Below are 24,432 nucleotides of genomic sequence, written 5' to 3'. Positions count from 1 at the left end.
TTTTATTTTTTTATTATTTCTTAATTTTTCATACCCTGATGCAGCATCCGACATCACTACAATTTCAGGTGATATCTTAAGCCCCCCCCAAAAAACTCTGTGCCCTTTAGCTATTATCCTCATATAACCTATCTGTCTTAACTCTGGGAAATCATTAATCTACTCTGTCTCTATGGAATTTTCATATTCTGGGCATCTAATATAAATGGAATTATATGACCTGGTCTTTTGTGTATGGGTTTTTTACATAGCATCATGTATTTAATATTCAGATTCTAGCATGTATCAGTACTTCATTTGTACAGCAGAATAATATTTTATTGTATGGTTATACCACATTTTGCTTCTCAAATCATTGATATTGAGGTTGTTTCCAACTTTTGGCTATTATCAGTAATACTGCTATGAACATTTGTGTAAATTTTTTTGTATGGATATATATTTGAATATCTCTTCAGTATATAGCTAGGAATGGAATTGCTGGGTGTCTTAGTTTGGGTTGGTATAAAAAAATACAATAAACTTGGTGGCTTACAAAAAAAAAACAAAAAAAAAACAGAAATGTGTTTCTCACAGTTTTGGAGGCTGAAAAGCCTAAGATCAAGGCATTGGCAGATTCTGTGTCTGGTGAGGGTCCTCTTAGTAGACAACCAACTTTTTTCTGTGCCTTCACATAGTGGAGGGATTGAGAGATGTGTGTGAGGCCTCTTTTATAAGGGCATTCATCCTATTAATGGGGGCTCCACCCTGGTGACCTAATCACCTCCAAATGCTACACTTCTTAACACTATCCTTTTGGGGGTTAGGATTTCAACATATGAATCTGCTTCAGGGCTGGTGGGGGCACATAAATATTGAACCCATTGCACTGGGTCATATGGTTACTCTATAGTTAACGTCATGTGGAATTTCCAGCTGTTTTTCCAAGTTGCTACACTATATTACCCCACTAGCAGTTTATTAGAGTACCAATTTCTCTCCATTGTTGTCAACACGTTTTATTATCTGAGTTTCTGGTTATAGCCATCCTACTGGATATGAAGTGTTATCTCATTGTGGTTTTGATTTGCATTTCCCTAATGCCTAATGATGTTAAACATCTTTCCATGTGTAAATTGGCTATTTTAATTTTTTTCTATGGAGAATTCCTTATTCAAAACCTCTGCATATTTTTAATTGGATTATTAATATTTCTACTAATTCATTGTAAGAATTCCTTACATATTCTGGATACCAGTCTCTTATCAGATATATGTTTGGCAAATATTTTCTCCCATTCTGCAAGTTGTCTTTTTACTTTCTTGATAGTGTCCTTTGAAGCACTGAAGTTCTTAGTTTTTAGTAAGTTTATGTATTTTTTTCTTTTGTTGCTGCTTTTTTTTTTTTTTTTTTTTTTTTTGGTGTCACATCTAAGGACCTGTTTCTGCTATTATTTCTTCAAATATTCTTTTGACTTAGCTGCCACTTTGATTTCAGATTTCTTTCTGCCAGAGCTGTGAACTAATAGATTTCCATTGTTTTTAAGCAACTCAGTTTGTGGTATTTTTTTTTTCTTACAGCAGCCAAAAGAAACTAACTCTGTTGGCCAAATCACATCCTCGTTCTCATTTTTCTCCAAGGAGAAATAGGTCATCTGATTGAGTGTGGCTCTAGGGAGTATCCTTTCATCCCTCTCCCTTAGCTGCCAGTGGCTGTCATCAATTTGTAGTACTTCTTGGTGCATCACTCTAATTGTTGCCTCCATCTTATATCTGTGTCTTCTCTTTTGTCTCTTCTAAAGATATTTGCCATTGGATTTAGGGCTTACCTGGATAATCCAGGATGATCTTACTTCAAGATAATTAAATTAATTACATCTGCAGAGACCTTTTTCCTATATAAGGTCACATCCACAGGTTCTGGGGTTTAGGACATGGACATATCTTTTTGGAGGCCACCATTCAGCCACCACAATTACTCCTATGGTGGTCTCTTCATAAAATGTGGTGGAAGGGAGAAAAGTTCTACTTTCATTTATGCTCATTGTAACATTTGTAAAATGTAAAATTAAAAAAATTAAAAGTCATCCATACATGCACCAACAGTATGAGTTTATTATTCATAATTGATATTCTCTCAAATTTTGGATGCATAAACCCATATTTAAAACTAAAGCTTAGCAGGCACCATGGCTCACACCTGTAATCCCAGCAATTTGGGAGGTCAAGGCAGGCAGACCACTTGATCTCAGGAGTTCGAGACCAGCCTGGGCAACATGTCAAAATCCCATCTCTATGACAAAATACAAAAATTAGCCAGGCATTGTGGCATGTATCTGTAGTCCCAACAATTCAGGAGCTGAGGTAGGGGGATCACTTGAACCTGGGAGGCAGAGATTTCCCACTGAGCCAAGATCATGCCAGTACACTCTAGCCTGGGTGAGAATGTGACCCTGTCTCAAAAAAACAAAACAACAAAAACAAAAACAAAAACAAAACAAAACAAAAAAACAGAAATACCAACTAAAACTAAAGCTCTACTCTATGTACTGTTATAATTATTTTTACTTAATAAATTAAGAACATCTTAATCTGTCAATAGGTATGGAGATAAAACATAATTTTGATGCCTACAGTATGTCCTGTTGCATAAACATACCAAAACTTATTGAACCAATCTCCTATGACAGATATGTGTTATTTCCAAATGTTCACAATTATGAACAAAATTATGATGAACCTCCTTGTTTTATTGAGCTTTACACACTTGTCCAGTTGTTGTCTTAGAATAAATTACTAAACCAGTTATTTTCAAAGGTTTTAATACGTTATGCCAGGTCATCCTTCAGTAGTTTGTATAAAAGTATATTCTTAACAACAGTGTATGAGAGTGAGTGCTTATCTTCTTTTACTGATTTTGGGTATTACCCATCTTTTAAATTAATTTGAGAACATTCTAATTAGGACTTTTTCAAATATACTCATGATATTTGTTTGTTGTGCCTCCTTTTGTACGATTTTTGTCAAAAAGCTTTGTGTTTACCATAGAGGTCTAAAAATTAGAATCACACTCATAGCTAGAGAGAGAGACTTTATTAGGAGTCTGGTAAATCTGAAAGAGTCTTAATATCAGGACTTGATACTCCTTGGTAGTTTCAGTTTAACCACACAAGGCTGGCTCAACCTGATAGAGCAGAGTCTGGAAATGCAGCAGAGTCTGGAAAGATTGAACAAAGATGGCAAGGGAGAGGTAATGGGGGTAAGGGTGATTTTATTATGTTTCAGTATTTTACAGTTTATATAAACTTTGAACTATATAAAATGGATTAACAAACATCAAGTTTCTGTATTGGACTGCATCTGTAACTAGGGAAAGAGAACATAAAGGAAAGAAGAAAAAGAGAAATATTGGAAACACACTCCACTAAAATGGTTTTATTTTTTATTTTTATTAATTTTTTTAGATGGAGTCTCTCTCTGTCACCCAGACAAGAGTGCAGTGGTGTGATATCAGCTCACTGTAACCGCCATCTCCTTGGTTCAAGTGATTCACCTGCTTCTGCTTTCTGAGCAGCTGGGACTACAGGCACGTGCCACCATACCTGGCTAATTTTTTTGTATATTTAGTAGAGAAGGGGTTTCACCATGTTGGCCAGGCTGGTTTTGAACCCCTGACCTCAGGTGATCTGCCCACCTAGACCTTCCAAAGTGCTGGGATTACAGGCATGAGCCACCACACCTGACCTAAAATGTTTTTAAAAGCCACATTTATGTAAAGGAAACAGAAAAAGCCATAGTTGTAATGAAAGAACCTCTTGAGTATTTGACCCTAAATGTTTATTTTAAAAAGAAAATCTTGATTCAAATGGCAATCCAAGATCACTTCGAAATCATGAGCAAGATCTCCCTGATCAAAATCTCATGGCTAGAAAATGGATGACCTGATTACATAGACCCTAAGAGATCTTTTATGAAAACCTGAGAGGAACAGTGGCCCTGAGAGCAAAACAATTCTGCAGAGATACCTTATGGATCCACAGTCAAAATATTTCAGCTGCACCTTTGTCTATTGCCCACATATCCAGGTAATTCTTTTAAATAGTTTTAAGAATGGTAAATTATTCATTTCCTAGGAGACTGAAAATTCCTAGTCAAAGGTTATTTTTTGAAAGTTATTTTTTGAAAAGTTTCGTGAAAACGACTGAAGCTTTCATTTAGTTCTACATCTTGTAGAAGATTCAGAAGGCATCAGGTGTAACCCTCTGCTCTTTTCCTTAACCATTACCAGCTCCCTACTTTCATTTTGAATTTCTCCCTATTTTCCCCCTTTGTGTACAGATACGATTATTCTCCATTCTACCTTCCAACACCCTCTTCTCTTCAACTATCACCTTCTCCACCCCTTATTAAGAAAGCCTTCTCTCAATTTGTTTATACTTAGATCCTTGTTTTACTCACCTACAATTCCCGAACAATTGAATAATTGTCTGCTCCCACAGACCACATCATATCTGTCTGCCATGTAGCTTGTTGACAACAGTGCATATGTGCCAGGCACTGTATAAAGCACTAAGGACACAGAATACATGATTCCTGTCCTCTATATTTAGGGTGAATTGACAGAAGAAGAAACTGGTGTTACAGTGGTCAGTTAGAAAGTCACTGTGGTCAATCACTTATAAATTACAATACACTTTTCCCCTATTTTAGTATATTCTATTATAACAAAACTACCTTCCATAAGAAATGATAGGATGGAGATTATTCAAGATACAGTGTGTCAAACTGAAAACTGAATAAACAGAGTTAACGGTTTGTCTGACCAGAGGCAAGAAAGCAGTCAGGGAATCCAAAGTGGAAGTCAGACGTGCTGACTAAGTGCTTTGAAACTCTCAGTTGAGAGAATGAACCTCATGCACAATTGGCGCCTTAAGGGAAGGTCTTGAAATGAAAGACAATGAAAACAGTTTTGTGGCTGCAGACTTTAGTACCATTGGACGCAAGATGGCTAAAGTTCTTTAAATGTGAACTCCAAGGGAGGTCAGAGATAAACTGGACTGCTAAAAATCAGATTTAGAAAAGCGACATTCAACCACGTAGACTGGTAACTCCACTAGTGTTTGGAGTTCCCCATCCGGACGGAGACTTGCATGTGTTACAAGAGGGGCCGATGGGGTTTCCGTTTCGGACCAGGAGACTATAATCACTTTATTTTAGCAACCTTCTTACTACAAAGCCAAAACTTGACAGTCCTCTCTTCAGACACTCGCGTCTGCCCTCCAGACTGTGGCTCCCGCGCCGGACAGGGAAGCGGGAGAGCGGACGACAATCCGCATCCCGCCAGCCAGACGTCACGGAGCTGTCTTCCAGGAGGCAGGAGGAGCGAGCTCACTTCCCATTGGGTCAACCTAGGGGCACGGCTGGCTCCCTATTGGCTTAGAGGAGGGCGTGCCTTAACGTCACACACACGCCTAGTCCCCTTGCTGCTCTGAATTATGAGAGAGAAGGGAAGTCCAGGAGGAAAAAATAACCCGGAATGACCTTTGCGGCTCTGGGCGTGCCCTCTTCCGTAGCTGATGTCTCCTCCCACCAACGAGGCGAGCTCCGCCCTACGCCCCGCCCCTGCTAGAGGATCAGGTGATTGCAGGCCGACACCGTCACGTGGCCGGGGCGCGCCCGCTGATTGTGGCCATGGCGGCCGCAGTCTCTAGTGTGGTGAGACGAGTGGAAGAGCTCGGGGACCTGGCTCAGGCCCACATACAGCAACTTAGCGAAGCTGCCGGTGAAGATGGTGAGGGAGCGGAGGAGGGGGAGGCGGGCGGGGCGGACTGCACTTCGGGACTGGCGCTCGATATAAGGGCTAGAGGCTGAGGCCTGTGTTCCTTTGGGTCCCAGGCCGCACGTAGCTACCCGAGGTCTGTCGCTTCTGATCCCTGCTGCGCCATCGATTGCCCAATCCCCAGAATTCACATTGCCAAGGCGTTGGCTTCGAAAACTGCCTTTTCAGAACCCATGGAAAATCTGTCCAGATCTGTGCTGGTGTACTTAACTGTCTATGTAGCGACTGGGAAAAGGGTAGAATCTAAATAAAATACGAAAGTTTAAATAAATGGCTAAGATGAATGATAATACTCAAATTAGTAATGGTGGTTTTGCATCCTGTAAAGATAAATAGGGATGTATAATAGTTCCCAATTTTTCATTGCTGTGTTGTAAATTTCTGTTCTACGTTTTGGATTCGAAACAGCATTCTACAGAAGAGCTTTACCGTGGTGTGATTTAGAAAATTCTGCCCCATACATCATGTCAGTTCTCACAAACGCAATCTGTTAAGTAAGCACTTGTTTTGGAAAAGTCTAAGTTGTTTTCTTAGGAAAAACTGGGCTAGGGAATTACCTCAACCTTCTCAATTTAAGTAGAATTCTCTTCATTATGTCTCAGCTGCTTTTAGGATCTACGTTATTCCTTTTTGAGTTTTGAACCATTAGGACAGATTTTAAAATTCTTGTGGACTGACTCATCATCGGAGTCATAGGAAAACAGTAGTGGAACCTTGTATTAAGCAATTGAATAGTTGGTGGATTTCTTATTAAATAGGGTCTGTGATGAAATGCCTTAGTTTCAACGAATATTTTTTGCCGGATTATCTTTTCACAGGAGTGTTTTGTTTTGTTTTTAAACAGAGAGTCTCCTTTATGTCGCCCAGGGTGGAACCCCTCTAGTAGTGGGACTCCAGGCGCACACCACCACGCCCGGCGAACTTTTGTATATTTGGTAGAAACGGGGTTCACCATGTTGCCCAGGTTGGTCCTGAACTCCTGGGCTCAAGCATTCCGCCCGCCTTGGCTTCCCAAAGTGCTGGGATTATAGGAGTGAGCCACTGACCCCGGTCAGGAGTGTGTTCTTTAAAAACCTACAGATCATCCTGAAGCTGACTTGTATTTTGGTCTGTGGATTCACATGAATAATTCTTGGGTAGTAATAGCTATTAACTTGAAAGTGTATCTAAGTTACCTCTAATTCTAGATTCACTTGAACCTGTCCAAAGAGACCAAAGAATGTTTTTTATTCACTTATCACGGAACCAAAAAGCCATTGCATTTCCTTTGGAAGACTTCTTTAATCTGGAATGAATGAGACCTGGAAATAAAAGTCATGTGCTGTATATGGAATTCTTGTTTGGAGGCTTTATACTTTTGAAAATTACTAAAATAAAATGACAGTGTTAGTGGTCCACATTATGAGCTGTTGATCAGCATGGATATCAATTTAATCTTAAAAATATTACAAGATTTTTTTTGATAAACTTTAATTAAAACAAAATTTCATGTACTTGAATTTGGCATTTTTTTTCCATGCAACAAGATTCAAATTTTGTTCTTTAATGTAACAACTATATGTTTATACTAGGGTATAGAGGTTTGATAGTTTCCACTGTTGTCTTCAAATTAGATGAGATAAAGCCAGATATTATTTCATCTAAGAATGCATTTTTAAATTTCTAGCCAATTTTTGTTAATTTATTTCTCATCGTGCAAGCATAATCTGTTTACTATATCGAAGTATGTCACGAGGGAGTTTTTCCAGAGATTTTGTAAGAATCTGTCATCTTTTGTCTTGCCCGTCGTTACTTTGACTAAATAATTCTAGTAAAAATACTGCATTTTATGGAGCTTTTCCAAAATGTGAGCTATGCCACCACTCCCTCCCCCAGTAATTATGTCATGAGTTTATGTGACATACTCTTTCAGTAATGGTTTAGTAAATTCAATACAAATCTTTACATTGAAAATAATCTTGCAAGTTAAAAAAATATCAACATACTCTCTAAAGAAGCCCCAAAGGAGTGTTTCCATGCAATTTCAGTTTATAGTAGAATACTTTTCTAGGTTGTGTGGATGTCGCTTCTGGGCTAATGAGAGGTGGGAAGACAGTGCTAAGAAGTAGATTTCAACTCAAGTCAAAATGGATGTTACAGCAATCAAAATCCAATCTCAGGCTTTACCTGAGAAGACTTAAGGCAGCAGTCACGTGATTGCCAACAGACATAACCTGATGGTGCTTTTGCTCCAGCACAGAAACAGCTTGTCTGTCTGTGTAACTCCTGAGACTGGATCAGGTAGGCCTACACCAGTGCTACGCTATCTGTTCATTGGCCTGTAAAGAAGAAAGGGATATATGATAGAATATCAGAATGCGTTTCAAAAGAGAACCACAGAGAGGCAAACTCGGAGTTTAGTGTCTTGATAGTGGGTATATCTAAATTTGACTACATTGAAGTGCTGCAGAATCATGAATAGTGCCTCAGAGTGGACGCATAAGACAACATGAAATCACAGAGGCAACAAAGGGATTATGACATTAGAGAAAGGGAAATCAATCAGGAGATGGTGAAGGCAGAGGGAGGGTGAGTTGTGATTAGAGGACTTAATCATAAGTATAGTTCCTTTTCTTCCAGGTTTTGAGGAAATGAGGTAATTTGTTTCATTTCTAAGTTTTTAAAAGAACAACGAAGCTGCATTATGTAATTTTAATTATAAACAATTATGATAAAGTTACAATTGCTCGTAACGCTGGCATTTTATAAGGAATTCGATTTTGTCAATCATGGCCTTTTGGATAACATTTATAACTTCATTTATGAAATTACAAGTTTTCAGTTGGAAGCCCTTTCTGTAGATTTATATATATTATTTGTATATTTCAGTAAGTTTTTAATTTGTTTAAATATTTTGAGTGCATTATCAGACTGCATTTAACAAATAGCAACAGTGAATCTAGAAAGTTTTCAGTGTTTTGCTTTCTAGAATAAATTTTCGTGATAAATTTACTTAATTAGGTTTAGGCATATGTTAGATATTTTTACTTAAATACTATTTCTCCATATGCGATAATATTATTTCATCTTATTTCATCATTTTATCTTGATACGTAATTTTTTGTTTGTTTAAATAACACTCTGAACTATGTGAAGTAATCATATTTTTATTTCTTATAGATCACTTTTTAATTCGGGCCTCTGCAGCATTAGAAAAATTGAAACTCCTGTGTGGAGAAGAGAAAGAATGTTCAAATCCATCAAATCTTCTAGAACTTTACACACAGGTACTGAGAGAGATATGGACTCTGGCATTTTATGAGGGCAGGTTGTTCATTTAGATCATTGACTCCAAGTTTAAGTAAAACAAAATCAGTTTATTCCATATTTCAAGTGTTTAATTTTGTTCAAAAAACTATGAATAAAGCACAAAAACTTGAAACTTTGAGACAGTATGCAAAGAAGTAAGATTTCTTAGGTGTGTTAATAAGAAAAGTCAGGAAAAAAATCTTACAGGTAACAGAATTGTTTTCCTTTAGAGATGATTGAACAGAACACTAGTGTGTACAATGTCCAATCTCTTGAAAGTTTCAGAGGGAGTAGGGAAATATATAAGAACCCTTTTTTTTTTCCCTGAAATTTACTTTCCCTAGGATTCTCAATAATATTCCCCCGCTAGCGTCATGCAAATCTATGCAATTTTTCTTTTCACTCCCTTTTTTTAAACTTTCCTTTCAAAATTAGGCTGCTTTGCGGCCAACACCCTTTTTTCTTGGGTTTCTGAAATGCTGCTGAGGCATGCTGACATCAAGAAATACAATTTTATTATAGTAACTAACATTTATATAGCACTTTGTAGTTGATAGAATATACTCATATGTCCTTTTTGGATTGCTAAGAAGTAACAAAACGGATGTGGTTTCAGAAAGTGCAGTAAACTTAGCCTTCCAAAGTGCCCATTTATAGCATTTAAATGCCTGGTACTGTTCTTCTTGTTAGGAAGTTTCTAAAGATAGCTTTTGCCTCCAAATATCATGGCTGAGTGAGCCTAACAGCTACTCAAACCAGAGAGAACTGTTTAGGTTTGGCAGGTATTTTGCTTGGCTTTCTTTCCTTTCAGAAAACTGTGCTTGTCTGCATATGTTGTATGTCATCTCATTTTTTTTCACATAAGAGTGTTCTAAACATTTTAACTTACTAGAATAAGGCAAAAGACCGAGAGATACAGATTTAAATTTTCCAGATCCTCTTAAACCATATTTATGGTTTTAAATCAACAGATCACTTTTCATATGATGATGATCTCTCCTTACTGGCCTAGGCCTTTCACACAATAACACTTACGGCTTAGGTGGTACTAACTGGGTGCTAGGTAACGTTTCTAGTACTTTACATATGTTAATTAATTTTATACTCTAACAAGGAGCTTTGAAAGGTATTTTAGTCCAATTTATCACTTAGCCAATTAAGAAAATGAGGCTCAAAAAAGATAAATTGACTTGTCTTTGGTTAGTTAAGTGATTAGTGGTAGAAATGACACTAGAACCCAATTTCCCTAGTCTTAGTTCAATAGATTAAAAAAGGAAAAAGGATTGGGGCGTTTTAATATGCTTTAACAGGATCTCTAGTATTTAGGAATATTGGGGGCTTAGTGTTTGAATTGCACATGTTGATGGTATGCTTCCTATATTGGGTGGTAGGATACATATGACCCTAATGCTGGCTCTGTGTTTGGGAATACAAACAAATCCTTTGCAGGTTCAAAACTAGAGGCGGTGACCTTAACTTGTTATAGCAGACATTTAGAAAATTTTCAGGAATTATATAAATAGCATGTATAATATAATGCTTAATAGCATATATAATATAATATAATAATTATATTTTTCATAATTATTCATGATTAAATTCCATAAATTAAAACAAAGCTCCATTTTCTTTTTTGACTGAAAGAAACATTAATTCAGCACTTCAGTAAAATACCTATGAAATTTTTAAAAAAATCTTTCTCAAATTATATTTACATCTAGACATTTTGCCTGCTTCTCAAAGTTACATACTGAGCTAGAAGATTTAAATGTGTAATAAAGCACCTATATGTGCAAGATTAAACTGTAAGAGTTGTTTTTTTAAGTTTAAATCATTGATATATACCTTTTTTTTTTTTAAGGCTATTTTGGACATGACATATTTTGAAGAGAACAAACTAGTAGATGAAGATTTTCCTGAAGACTCTTCACAGAAAGTAAAAGAGCTGATCAGTTTTCTTTCAGAACCAGAAATTTTAGTTAAGGAAAATAATATGCATCCAAAAGTAAGTTTTACATTCCTGTTAATTATGGTGGAATATTGCTGGTTCTTGCTGTCTTGCTCTGTAGTTTTTCTTCTTAATTGTATCTTTGTTTCTTAAATTAAGATTGGAGGAGGTAGATAAAAGGGCTTAACACTTCAGACCAATGTTGCAACAAAAATATCATATTTTACTAAATGTATGTCCAAATATTTGTATAATAGAATGGTAATTACAGTGCCTAATCATTTTTTAAACATAGATACTCTAATTTCAACTCCCTTTACTTTTGCAGATGCTGTTTCCTTGAAGGTCACTATTAATCTAATTACCACATCTGTTGTCCTTACAGTCCTTATCCTTTCAAACCTTTGCTGCCCTTCTTAGCATTGATCACCGGCTTCCTCTGAAACCCTGCATGCTGCTTTTCCACTTCTTCTTCTGAAATGTTTTCTTTTCTCTTTTGCTAGCAACTTTCCTGCCTTCCATTCTAGAAGCACAGGTATTAGCCAAGGATGTCTCTTTCATCACTGATAGTATTTATTCTCTCTTTGCTTGACAACCTATTCACAGGCTACTGTCATCTCTATTTGGATAATTCCATGTTTTTTTTGTTTTTTTGTTTTTTTTTTCGAGACAGAGTTTCACTCTTGTTACCCAGGCTGGAGTGCAATTGCGCGATCTCGGCTCACCGCAACCTCCGCCTCCTGGGTTCAGGCAATTCTCCTGTCCTGCCTCAGCCTCCTGAGTAGATGGGACTACAGGCACGCGCCACCATGCCCAGCTAATTTTTTTGTATTTTTAGTAGAGACGGGGTTTCAACATGTTGACCGGGATGGTCTCGATCTCTTCATCTCGTGATCCACCCGCCTCGGCCTCCCAAAGTGCTGGGATTACAGGCGTGAGCCACGGCACCCGGCCAATTCCATGTTTTTTAATCTCTAGTCCTGCATACTCTTTCAAACAAATAATTTTTCATCTTTAACATGCTGCGGATTATCTACTTAGATGTATTTTTTGCTCTATTTATTTATCAGGGGAGGCTGTGGAAACATCCCAGATTTAAATGCCAAATCACTATAAAAATTTTGATTTATTAAAATAATTTTTATGTATACATTTTCATTTTTTTATTCAAGCAATAGTAGACGTAGATATGATCTTAATTTAAGTAATGTATTTAAGTATTGTATTTCCTAATTTAAGTAATGTTTTTCTGAAAAGTTACCTTTTAAATGAGATGATGATTGCTTATATTGCAAATATGTTAGGGGAATTGCTAGTAAAAATATTTTTAAAATTATTTTGTAAAACTATTTGTAAATTGAAGCATTTTAATTTTCATGTATTAATAGACTTTCATATTTACAATTGAAAGTAAGGCCTCCCTGTGCAAGTAGCTAAACCAAAGGCACATTTTGTGATATGTTTTTAATTGTTAAATTTTTGAAATTTAACTTCAACTTTTACAGACATCCAGTTTCTCTTTTTAACATGTCTTTTTTGTGTTTCAGCACTGCAATTTGCTTGGGGACGAGCTACTGGAATGTCTCTCTTGGAGACGAGGAGCCCTGCTGTATATGTATTGCCATTCTCTGACCAAAAGAAGAGAGTGGCTTTTGAGAAAATCCAGTTTGCTTAAAAAGGTAAGAAGACATTCCTTACATACTTTTTATTGTTGACATTTATAGGTTTCAAAAAGCTATCTTTGTTATAGTACTAAGAGTAATGGATCAAAGGGTCTGGGTTTGTGTTCCAGAACTTTTATTTACTAGCTGGGTAATCATAAATAAATTGGGATTGTTCTGAAGACTAAATCAGATAACATGTGAAAGTACTTTGTAATTTGTGAAGTTCTTTTCTTTAAGGATTTATATTGTTTTAACTATAAGATAAACTATATTAATTTCTAAACTTCTAAAACACTTTTGGCCTGAAAAAAACGCTTGTTTGTGAGCCTGTCAGCAGATCACTTCTAAGGAACTCACATGACCCTGCTCCTAGAAAACTGTAGCCTTCTGATTCACTTGACTATTATGACTGAATCATTAAATCCAAAATATAAGTCTTAGTATTGTATCACTAAGGATTCTAACTTGAGTTAAATGTACATACAATTTAGGTGGGATTGAAAATGGGAGGCCACACTTGCAGATATAAAAGTTTGATTGTAACATTTCTAAATTATAAGTATATACATGTTTTTAACACGTTGTTGAGCACATCTTTATTATCTTTATTTTATTTTAATTTTTTTGAGACGGAGTCTTGCTCTGTCACCCAGGCTGGAGTGCAGTGGCCTGATCTCAGCTCACTGCAACCTCTGCCTCCCAGGTTCAAGTGATTCTCCTCCCTCAGCCTGCTGAGTAGCTGGGATTACAGGCACGCACCACCACACCCGGCTAATTTTTGTATTTTTAGTAGATGTGGGATTTCACCATATTAATCAGGCTGGTCTTGAACTCCTGACATCATGATCCACCCACTTCAGACTTCCAAAGTGCCACCATGCCCTGCGTCAAGGGGTATATTTATATTAGCAAAGTCTAGGGATGTTGGGTCTTTATATCATTGAAATATAGCTATAAGCTATATCTATATATGAACCCATTTTCTCTTGATTAAAGAATGGAAAATATTAATATTTGAAGTTTATACATCTCTGCATATAATACTTTCAATTCTTTGGCTTTGACTTTTATTTAGTACCTTGTTGATGGAATCAGTTACTTGCTACAGATGCTAAATTATCGATGTCCTATCCAGTTAAATGAAGGAGTTTCTTTCCAGGACCTAGACACAGCTAAATTACTGAGTGCAGGTAATGTGATCTCTTATTAAACTTTCTAAGTGATTTAAAGTTTCTTAAGATTTTAGGAAGTTTGTTAGATTTCACTCTGATTCAAATAAATGTCAAGGTAGATTATAGACAAAGAAAGTAGTAAGTAATAAAAGGGCTTATAAAAAAAATTCAAAGATTAAATTTTTTGATGTAATACAGAAATATACTTCTAATCCCTTGTGTTTAATAATTTTGGAAGTTATGTATTGTGTTCCTTTTACTCATTTTGCATCCTCACATAGCCCTGTATTGGTTTGCTTTCACACTGCTATAAAGATACTACCTGAGACTGGGTAATTTATAAACAAAAGAGGTTTAATTGACTCTCAGTTCCACATGGCTGGGGAGGTGTCAGGAAACTTACAATCATGGTGGAAGGGAAAGCAGGCATATCTTACATGGTAGCAGGTAAGAGAGAGAGCATGTGTGAGTGCAGGAAAAGCTATCATTTATAAAACCATCAGCTCTCGTGAGAATTCACTCACTACCGTGAGAGCAGCATGGAGGAAACCACCCCCATGATCCAGTCACTTTGCACCAGGTTCCTCCCTCAACACCAGGAGATTATAATTCAAGATGAGATTTGAGTGGGGATACAGGGGCAAAGCATATCAAGCCCCAATCAACATTTTATGAGAACCAGATTTGGCTACTTAACAACTGACTGGCAGTAACTTTTAAACAAGGTAGACGTTTAGTGATCTTTCACATAGAAAAGTTTCCAGAGCTGATACAGTGGCTGTATCTCATCATGTTATTACCTTTTTCCTCCATTCATCTTTAGAACCAGACCCTCTCTGGTTCTACATGATCTCTGTTTAGGACATTGCTTTTATTCTCAGTATCCCAAGATGTTCCTAGAGCTCCTTCAATCTGTTTCAGATTGCAAAAGGGAATTTCAGCCAAGTCTGTTTTTTCAGATCATCCTTCTCAGAAGTTTCTTAAAACCTCCATTTCACTGGCCAGAATTTAATCAGATGACTTTACTTAGCTATAAGAAAACCTGGGAAGTATAGTCCTTAACCTGATACATTGCCATCCCAAATAAAATTAAGGTTCTTTACTAAGAAAAAGGTATGGGGAGAATGAATACTGGTCGGCAATTATAAATTTCTGCCACAAGCATCTGTGTAGTTGAAAATTCTAGGAACTGATTATAGAACATCATCTGGGTTTTAGACTTGTGTGTGGAGAGAGAAGAACCACTTACTTTTACCATCTCCTTATAAATGGAGGAACTGAGATCCAGGTAAACCAGGTGAATTGCTCAAAGTCAAATAGCTGCAAGTAACATTAGATCATATGTGTAAACTTTCTTCTTTTTATACTTCATCGGAAGTTTGAATGGAAGAAAAATGAAATATGAAGAATAATTAGAATATCTCTTTGGACAAATTCTAGAATTTTAAATATGTTTAATTCTTCCTGTTTCTTTGTTAGCCTCTTCAGGATTTTTCTATTTGAAAGCATTTCATAGAAAAAAACAGTGAATTCAGTTTCATTAACATGATGTCCAAAAGTTATTATTTTCTGTTCATTTAGGCAAATATTTTATTCTAAAACAACTTATCATGAATACAAAAAGCTCCCGCAGTGGGCATGGCATTTTGATTAACATGGGGTATTTGAGGTATTTATGGCAAGTATGACTAGTTATTAGTTATTTCAGATAACTAGGAACCAATTAGAGGCATCGAAAATGGCTTTTTAAAAATTTATATTTACCCATGTGGACTGATTACATTGAATTCTTAATGTGGGACACTTTAAAAGAAAAAAGGTGGGGGTAGGCACTAAAGCTCTTTTAGAACCAAAAAGAATGGCACAAATCACCTGTTTTCCTCAGTCTCACATTTCTAGTTATAATGTAAGATACTCTCATAGCCTGGAATTTTTTTCTTCAGGAAGCATGTAATATTGGTGCCATCTTTGTCATACTTTGAATTTACTAGCTCCTAGTTTCAGTTGCCTCTTCAACAAGGGAATTAAAAGGGTCAGATAGGGTAGCATTTTCCAGGCAAAAAGAATCAGTATAGGTACCACAACAGTTTTGCTGCATACAATCCTCAGTCCTCTTATGGTGTCAGCTTCTTGTTCTCATCTAAAGAAGTCTGCCTCCTTTGGGAGGCCAAGGCAGTGAGCTGTGATCACACAGCTGTACTCTAGCCTGGGTAACGTAGTGGGACCCTGAATGAGGGGGAGGAAAGCAAAGGTTGCTTTTGCCCAAATGCATCTATCTGAAGATGATTAGATTTGAAGCCAGGAAGCCTACAATTTATAGGCTGAATTACTCCTAAATCCCTGTTGGAGAGGCTCAAATTATTTTTTTTAGTCAATCTAAAATACAGTTCTGAATAATTCTGAATATTGAGGGAAAAAAGTTCTATATGAGACATCAAATTTTTTGTGGCTATATCTTGGTGATAATTAACCTATTTTTAGATAAAACTTAAAACTGTGTATGGTTTTTGTTACTTCTTCTAAGGTAAGATAATCATACTGTTGTTTAGACATTATCTGCATATCATTAAATTTTATGCAACAAGCTCTTGTATCTCACCTCTGAGCCTCATTCTTCTGTGAAGTGGGACCAGAGAATTTTAATCTTTGGACATGGCCTTATCAGATGAAAGGCTTATAAAAATTGCCTTGTCAGAATAAACCTGGAATCAAATGGGGGTAAACCAAAAAACTGTCCAACTTTTACACCCTTGGTTTATGCCCTTCTTAATACCATCAAGGACCCTCCCTCCCCTACAAATTGGCACTGGTATCACAGAAGGATGTGTGAATGGGAGGGGGGTGATGAAGAGAGATTGGGTTAATGGGTACAAACATAGTTAGAAAGAAGGAATAAGTTCTGATGTGTGATAGCAGAGGAGCTATAAGTAACAACATACTGTGTTTTTCAAAATAGCTAGGGGAGAGGACTTGAAATGTACTCAACACATAGAAATGGTATTTGGGTGATGGATACCCTAAATACCCTTACTTGAATATTACATACTCTATGTATATAACAAAATTTCACATGTACTCCTAAATATGAGCAAATAGAATGTATCAAAAAAATTTTAAATGCAGATTTTTGTGTAACCTATGCAAGTTCTGATTCACTATATGAAGCCCAGGATTCTATTTTTAATAAGCTCCCTAAATTGTTAGGATGTAGGCAGATTTGCACATCATGCTCCCAGAAGATGGAAGTCTGGCCACTTTTTTTTTCTGTGAAAGTTATCTTTCTGCCCTCTACTTTAATGGATTATCTTCATTCCCTTTCCCTACCTCCCCATGTCACATGTGCCTTCCTTCCGTTAACATGTGTTTACCAAGGGCATCCACAACGTAAAGTGAAATGTTTTATTGCAAAACAATGATAAATATTAACGGCAAAAGAAAATATCAGGGAAAATTCATAGAAGCAAAAAGCCTGTATCTATAGAGCAGTGGACCCCTTGAGGGAATAGAGAAGAAGGTGGTGTCTAATTTTTACCTTGTTCATCTCTTCCTTTATTTTAATGCAGTTATTTTAAAAGTGTCCATGGAACAGCAGCATCAGGATCACCCTAGGTTTTAGGAGTTAACTTAAAAAATGTAAATTCATAAACCCAACCCCCTGTCTCAGTCTGAAACTGGAGGGGCAGGGCAGCAATTGGCATTTTAGTAAATCCACCAGGTAATTCAAATGCAGGCAAAATTTTGAGAACCACTGTTTGTCATGTAGCCATTTGTATTAGTCCATTTTCACACTGCTGATAAAGACATATCCAAGACTAGGAAGAAAAAATAGGATTTAATGGACTCACAGTTCCACGCGACTGGGAGGCCTCACAATCATGGGGGAGGGCAAAAGGCACTTCTTACATGGTGGTGGCAATAAAGAATGAGAGAAAAGTGAAAGGGAAACCCCTTGTAAAACTATCAGATCTCTTGAGACTTATTCACTACAGCAGCATGGGGGAAACCACCCCCATGATTCAGTTGTTTCCCACTGGGACCCTCCCACAACACATGGGAATTATAGGGGTACAATTCAAAATGAGATCTGGATGGGGACACACAGCCAAACCGTATCACCAGTCATTCAGTTATTCTGCTGAACCTGTTGTTTCTGTTGCTACTCCTTATAAGCAGAAATTGAGGTGAAGTGAAGGTGAAAACTGTAGGAACAAATTTTGATACTTTAAAAAGCGGGCAGTGGATTCAAAACAGAAACTACCACCATTTTGAAAGTTGGAATTAACTCATATCCAGTACCATCATAGGTCACTTTTGTTGAATCATATTAGGTGACCGTCTGAAATTATGTTACTCATTTATTTGAAGTAACCTTTTCTAATCACAGAAGTACATTAGAATACATCATTTATTTTTACTTTAATAACTTTAAGAAGTTACATTTTTATTTCATATGTTCTTTAAGAAAATTCCATGAATTAAGTAGGGGATGTGAACTCGTTTCTCAGATGTAAAACCTGAGATTCAAAGAGCTTTGGTGACTTGCCCAAAGACACAAAGCCAGTAATTTATACCCAGATCTTTTTTTATTCTAGGTTTATTTGTCTTTCTGCCAAATTAATATACTTTATGCACCATAAATGTTTAATTATATAATTGCCTACTGGAAAAGCTACCCATAAGAAGAATGTGTTCAACATTTGATGAAAATTCTGCAGCGTATTCTCTTTTTTTCTGGTAATACAAAGCATCTTGGAAATAATTTAACATCTTTAATAATTTAAAATTATATGGACTCTCAGGCATGATTATGCATGATAATTTCTTAGACTTTTAGAGAAATATAGGAGGTCTAGGATATTTGACTGTAACTATATGAGTGATCCTAGAGCATACCCCAGTTTATAAGTACTCTGAAATTGTCAGCAGAATTTGGGGTGTATATCTTGGTAGAGATTCTGTTCCTTAAATCAGATTCTCAAAGAAGTTCTAGCAGACCCCAAAAAGGTCAAAAACATTTATGGTCCTCTTAAAAAAAAATATATATCTGATACTCTGTTTTTCTTTTTGTAATGGGCCTCTTTTACTAGTAAAATATACATAAAAATGCTAATTAAATGAAGATGTATTAGTCATATTTAGCTTTTGTGTTACTGTTAAAGTGAGAATAGAAAATACTTAATGACAAAGGGAACTTACTGGAGTTTAGTTAATAACTAGGGTTTCTTTTTAAGCTTTTAATTCTAAACTGTCAACCTAAATGACTTTCCCAGGAATATTTAGTGACATTCATCTGCTGGCTATGATGTACAGTGGAGAAATGTGTTACTGGGGATCGAAGTATTGTGCTGATCAGCAACCAGAAAATCATGACATGGATGCTGATGTTTCCGGAGCAAGCTGCACCACACAAAAGGAACCCTTGGATTTCCGAGAAGTAGGAGAAAAAATCTTGAAAAAGTATGTATCTGTGTGTGAAGGACCCTTGAAAGAACAAGAATGGAATACAACGAATGCAAAACAAATTTTAAACTTCTTTCATCATCGCTGTAACTAGTAAGTTCATCTAGTCCTTTTCAAATAGAAAAACAACAAGACCCATGAAATGGAAAAGAGAGTTCCAAAAAAGAAAGACATATTGATGCTGGATATGAGAATATTACACTGCATAAAGATACACAGCTTGGGTACCCTTCTTTAAACGCCATCCATCTTTTTCATTATATATTCTTAAACCTGTGAAGGGATGATTCTTTAATTTCTAAAGCGTTGTTCAAACTCACCTTGAAGTACAGATGTTATGTCACTAATAATGAGGAGTAACTCAATTTCGCTTTACAAAGATTTTTTCTATTACTTTAGATTATTTTTTTATTATGGTATATGTAACACAAGTTTACCGTTTTTATCATCTTTAGATTATTTTTTAATCTCCCTATCTTGAAGTTTGCTATGCTTCAGAAATTAAAGTCAAGTTACCTCATTGCTTTGAATACATACTATGGATATAAATGTAGGCAAAATGAAAGATTATGACTAATATTCAGATTCCATTTTCAATAAAGGTAAATAATGAAAGATCTCACAAAGGAATCATTGTGTTTAATTATTTTGCCATGTATTACTAATTGTATTTAAAATTTCTACTTCCTTTAGGCATTTTATAAAAATTTAAAAATTATTTTTCTATTTTGTTTAAAAGAAAATGCATGGCTTTTCAAATGGCTAATGAAGATCAAAACCAAGTTAGGTTAGTCTACCATTAGTTCATATGCTTTTATAGCATATGTTTTCATACCATACTGAAATTTTAATATTTTCTGCCTTTAATAATAGGGGTGAGTGTTAAAGGCCAGAGAGCCTAACTTGATAACTTGCTTATGGTCTTTCTGTCTACCTCATCTTGGGATGATCTTTCTGATACCTTCCTGATATCTTGGACTTCTGCCTCAGTGACTTTATCACATTCCAGCAGCTTATTCCTGCAGCCTCACTTGGAATATCACCACCTTGAGTTTCTCTTTTTGGTAAAATTTCAGTAACTGATAACTGCCCTCTTTTCAGTTTTTTTACTTCCTTGTTTTATTGACTTTTCTCTCCTTTTATGCTTGTTCCATATTCTTCAGTTCCTTCTCACCCCCATTTCTTGACGGCTCTCCTTCCTCCTAAACTGTCAGCCCCTTTCAGGCTTGCTTTCCTATCCACCCTCAGCTTTATGGGACACTATATGAACTAATCTCACCACTCCTTCTTCCCCTAGTCTTTTAGTCTAGTTCTTCTGCAAGCCCTCAACATCAGAATAATCGTGTTTATTATCTATCTTTTCTGGGATGCTGAGTTCTTCAAGAGTAGTCCTTCGGTGGAATCACTACAGATGTCTCGCTTCAGCCTTAGAAAAGCCCTCAATGTAAACCTTCTGTTTGTTACTAGGGTGGCCTCTGTCCCATTTCCTGCTGTGGCTGAGCCAAACTTCATTACTTTCCTTAGGCCCTCTGCCCCTCCTCTAGCATATGGCTCTTCCTCCTATTGGACAGAAAATTGAGACCATGAAGAGGTCAACTTGTATTTACCAACTTTATTCATTTTCCCTTGTTTTAGTGGAAAAGAGCTTGCCTGCTTCCTATCAAAGGCTACTCTGTGCTACAGGTTGGTTTCATGTCTGCTGTCTCCTTCATTTCCCTTGTGGTGTCTTGCTTTCTGCCTACCTTTTAGGTATTTATCTTCACTAGATTTTTTTTCTCTCTCTCTTTTTTTTTTTTTTTACTTTACATATTTTATACAATGTTATTCATAGCCATGGCTTCTTTTACCACCTGTAATATCAGACTGAGTCTCAAACCTGTAACTTGTATCCTGGCTTCTCTCTTGCTCTCTAAACCTTGTTTCTAACTACCTATCAAATATCTTCACCTAGACATCCCATAGTAATTCTAAATGCAGTGTGTCCAAACATCAAGTCCTTGTCTTTTATGTAAAGTCCTTTCTGCTTTGTAACTTTTCTCTTTTTGGGATCTTCCACAGATCAGAGCAACACAGAATACTTACCTTCTCAGCCATGTCTCTGTAGTCATCCTGTATAATCATGTTCTAGTGCAGTGTTGCTCAAACAGTTAAAATCCTTTCTGCTTTATCAGTAAATATAACCATTCTTATAGAGCCTTTTTGGCAAAGGGAACCTCTCAATTCCTGCCCCAGCGCCCTTGCTTATCCTTACACAGCTAAGATTTTTTATTTAACTTAGTATTTTAGCAGGTTTTATTATGAAAATACCTTTGTATTTTCTAAGTATAAAGATTTAATATGTTTTTAATATGGTTTTTAGAACCATAGACTGTCCCTCTTTTTAGAGCATCCTGATAATTGTGAGTACTTCCAGTTCTTCCCCAAATGTACTTTGTGTGTTTCTAACCTCACTAGGCTTCCTGACACCATGACATCCTTACTTCTACATCTTTCTTTGTGACCAAGTGAATACCTACCTACTTTTTAAGACTCAGCTTCAGTGATTCTGTTTTCTTGGCTTTCTTCAGCCCTTTTCAGTCAAATTAGATGCTCCTTTGCTCTGATTCTTTACTCTTCCCCTCCCATGTTATCACACTGATCACATTTCTTTGTAATTATTTTATTTATAGTTGGTAAACTCCATATTTTAAAAATTTCCCTGTATACATAGTGCATGGTAGACCTTAGTAATGTTTTTGAATTAATGAGGGATGATTCTAAATGCCAAACTTTGCACAAAAAGGTTGTTGCTATTGGATTCCAAACTGCCATGCCCTCTATACCAGTGGCTGAAAAGGCATATAGGGATATATATATTGTCTTGAGAGGAGTATTCAGATTCTAAACCTGAGAAAAGAGAACTTTCTTTTATGAAGTTGGAAACTTCCATTTTGCCTTCATAATCCTTGTAGACCACTTGGTCTCACTGGTTGGTACAATTATGAGGGTAATACTGGGTGCTTTTTGTACAACTTTCCATCCCCCACACAGTTGGAGAATAATTTGTAGGCTATAGCAGTTAAAATGCTTTTTACTCTGGTGTATTATAAAATAATGAACACATTCTTGTGTATGTTAAAGCCTGCTAAATAATTCAGTTAGAATGAAGTAACCTCAAGGTACCAAATACCCCACATAAGGAAAGTACTACACTAAATTCACTCAACAACTATTGTATGCCTACCATGTGCCAGATTATTATCCTAGACACTGAGGATATAGCTTTGTAACCACCCTTCCTGTTTCAGAGCTTGTATTCTAGTGGAGGAAGTTAGACAAAGCATTTTAAATAATAAATGTATTATAGAGAGTGTCAAGTGATGAGTACCATGAAGAAGAATAAATTAGGGTAAGGGGCTAGTGTGATGGGAGAGGAGTGGGATGCCATCATATTCAGGGGTCTTTGGGAACTGTCTACTGCTTTAGCATTTATGTCTTCAAATTTCCCTTCTTTGGTTATATACCTTGCATATTCAGTACATTCATAAAGTTTCTTTCTTATAGAAGTTCTGATACTGAATTAAGGAATGGGTCATTACTTAAGACCTTATCATTTCAGATACACATAAAGGGTTTCTCTCCAGTATAGATTTTGCTAATGGTTAAGTGATACCGAAAGGCCTTGTTGAATTTTTTACACTTGGGGTTTCTCTTTGGTTTGAATTCCCTTGTGGTTACCAAAACTCTGTTAAAGGACTCTTCACGGTCCTTAAATTTGTATGGTTCTTTCCCAATATGAATTTTTTGATGTTAACTAGGCTTTTAGACTTAATTAAAGATGTGTCTGCTGTGCTGCATTTACAGGGTTTTAGGCTACTGAAAATATTGATGCTGATTAAGAGTGCAAATCCTGACTAAAAACTTTTTTCTTTTGCATATAGTAGAGTGAGGTGAGGGTCATGGCTAAAACCCCACAATAACATTACATTCCTAACTTTACCGTCTTGCTGTGAATTCTGATGTTCATTAAAGTGTGAGCTATGTCAAAAGGGATTCTTAGATTTTAATGGCATTTTAATAAACTCACAGTTGGTTAACATGCTGGTTTTAGATTGCTTGTCTCATTTCTCTTTCTACTTTCCAGGGCTCCTTTTCTAGCTTAAATAAGGGTACCCCATCTGCCACAGAATCCAGGATTCTATAGTTCTTTAGTTTCACTTCCCTATTTTTTTTTTTAACAATGAGATGATATGTTACAGCAGTATTACATTAACATGGATTTAATATATCCACAATTAAAGTATGCATTATGTATTTATGCTGATGTTCTTTCATATTTTTTGTTTCTTCTAGTGAAAATTTCCAAGTAAACTGTTTTTGAGCATATACATTTTTAAAAAAATAAAACCATACCCCCCTACTTGTCGCTTGTTTTCTTTTAATTCTGACTGTTGCATCAGAATTAAAACTTTTATAATCTCAGTTTATTATTTTAATTTCTGAATGTTATTTCTCCTGGTCCTAATAACTTGAAGATGGGGTAATATAGTGGTTAGGATTCTGAGCTCTGGAGCCAGAAGGCCTGAGTTTAATCACAGACCTGCCATTTATAATACTACCTTTGTGACTCTCTATAAGTTCTTTAATCTTCCTGTGCCTTATTATCTTATTTTTTTAACACAGTATAGTACCTACTTCAAGGATATTTAAGATTAAATAAGTTGATGTTCAAAGTGCTTTAGTTCAGTGCCTAGCACATGATAAGAACACAAGAGAATTAGCTATTACTAGACTGTTTCCCTTAATGTCTAGTTCTGTATATAGGCATACCTCATTTGGAATGCTGACTCATTAGCCAGGCAATTGAATGACAAACTTGTTGGCCAGTAAAGCACTGCCTTTCCTTAGTTCAAGTTATTCTGGTCTTTCAGGTAGGAAGCAGATTTCAGAGAAGAAATCAGGACTTGGATAGGCATCTCAAATGTTTTTTGTGGATATGACTGGAAGAAAACCTCAAATTAATTTTCAAAAAATCTTCAGCCCCCCCAATATATATAATACCCACTGTATTGAGATGTACTAGTCATCTAAATATGTTATGCAT

General features: G+C 36.2%; 1 protein-coding gene across 2 annotated transcripts; it reads left to right on the top strand.

The window, feature by feature from the left end:
• Positions 1-5,626: 5,626 nt before the first annotated feature.
• Positions 5,627-23,748, top strand: RIMOC1 (RAB7A interacting MON1-CCZ1 complex subunit 1). Of its 2 annotated transcripts, none has more exons than XM_039469494.2 (6): positions 5,627-5,769; positions 8,977-9,083; positions 10,967-11,110; positions 12,601-12,732; positions 13,793-13,907; positions 19,160-23,748. In XM_039469494.2, exons 1-6 carry the CDS (start codon positions 5,670-5,672, stop codon positions 19,441-19,443), a joined length of 882 nt encoding a protein of 293 aa, XP_039325428.1. In that variant the 5' UTR covers positions 5,627-5,669; the 3' UTR covers positions 19,444-23,748. The 2 variants fall into 2 exon arrangements, with proteins under 2 accessions (XP_039325428.1, XP_074242352.1); XM_074386251.1 differs by lacking the exon at positions 5,627-5,769 and adding an exon at positions 5,824-8,097.
• The last annotated feature ends 684 nt before the right edge of the window (positions 23,749-24,432 follow it).

This window comes from Saimiri boliviensis, chromosome 1, assembly GCF_048565385.1.
Source record: "Saimiri boliviensis isolate mSaiBol1 chromosome 1, mSaiBol1.pri, whole genome shotgun sequence".
Classification (NCBI taxonomy): Eukaryota; Metazoa; Chordata; class Mammalia; order Primates; family Cebidae; genus Saimiri; species Saimiri boliviensis.
The sequence above is the reverse complement of the archived record's forward strand: the minus strand, read 5'-3'. Positions and strand labels throughout refer to the sequence as shown.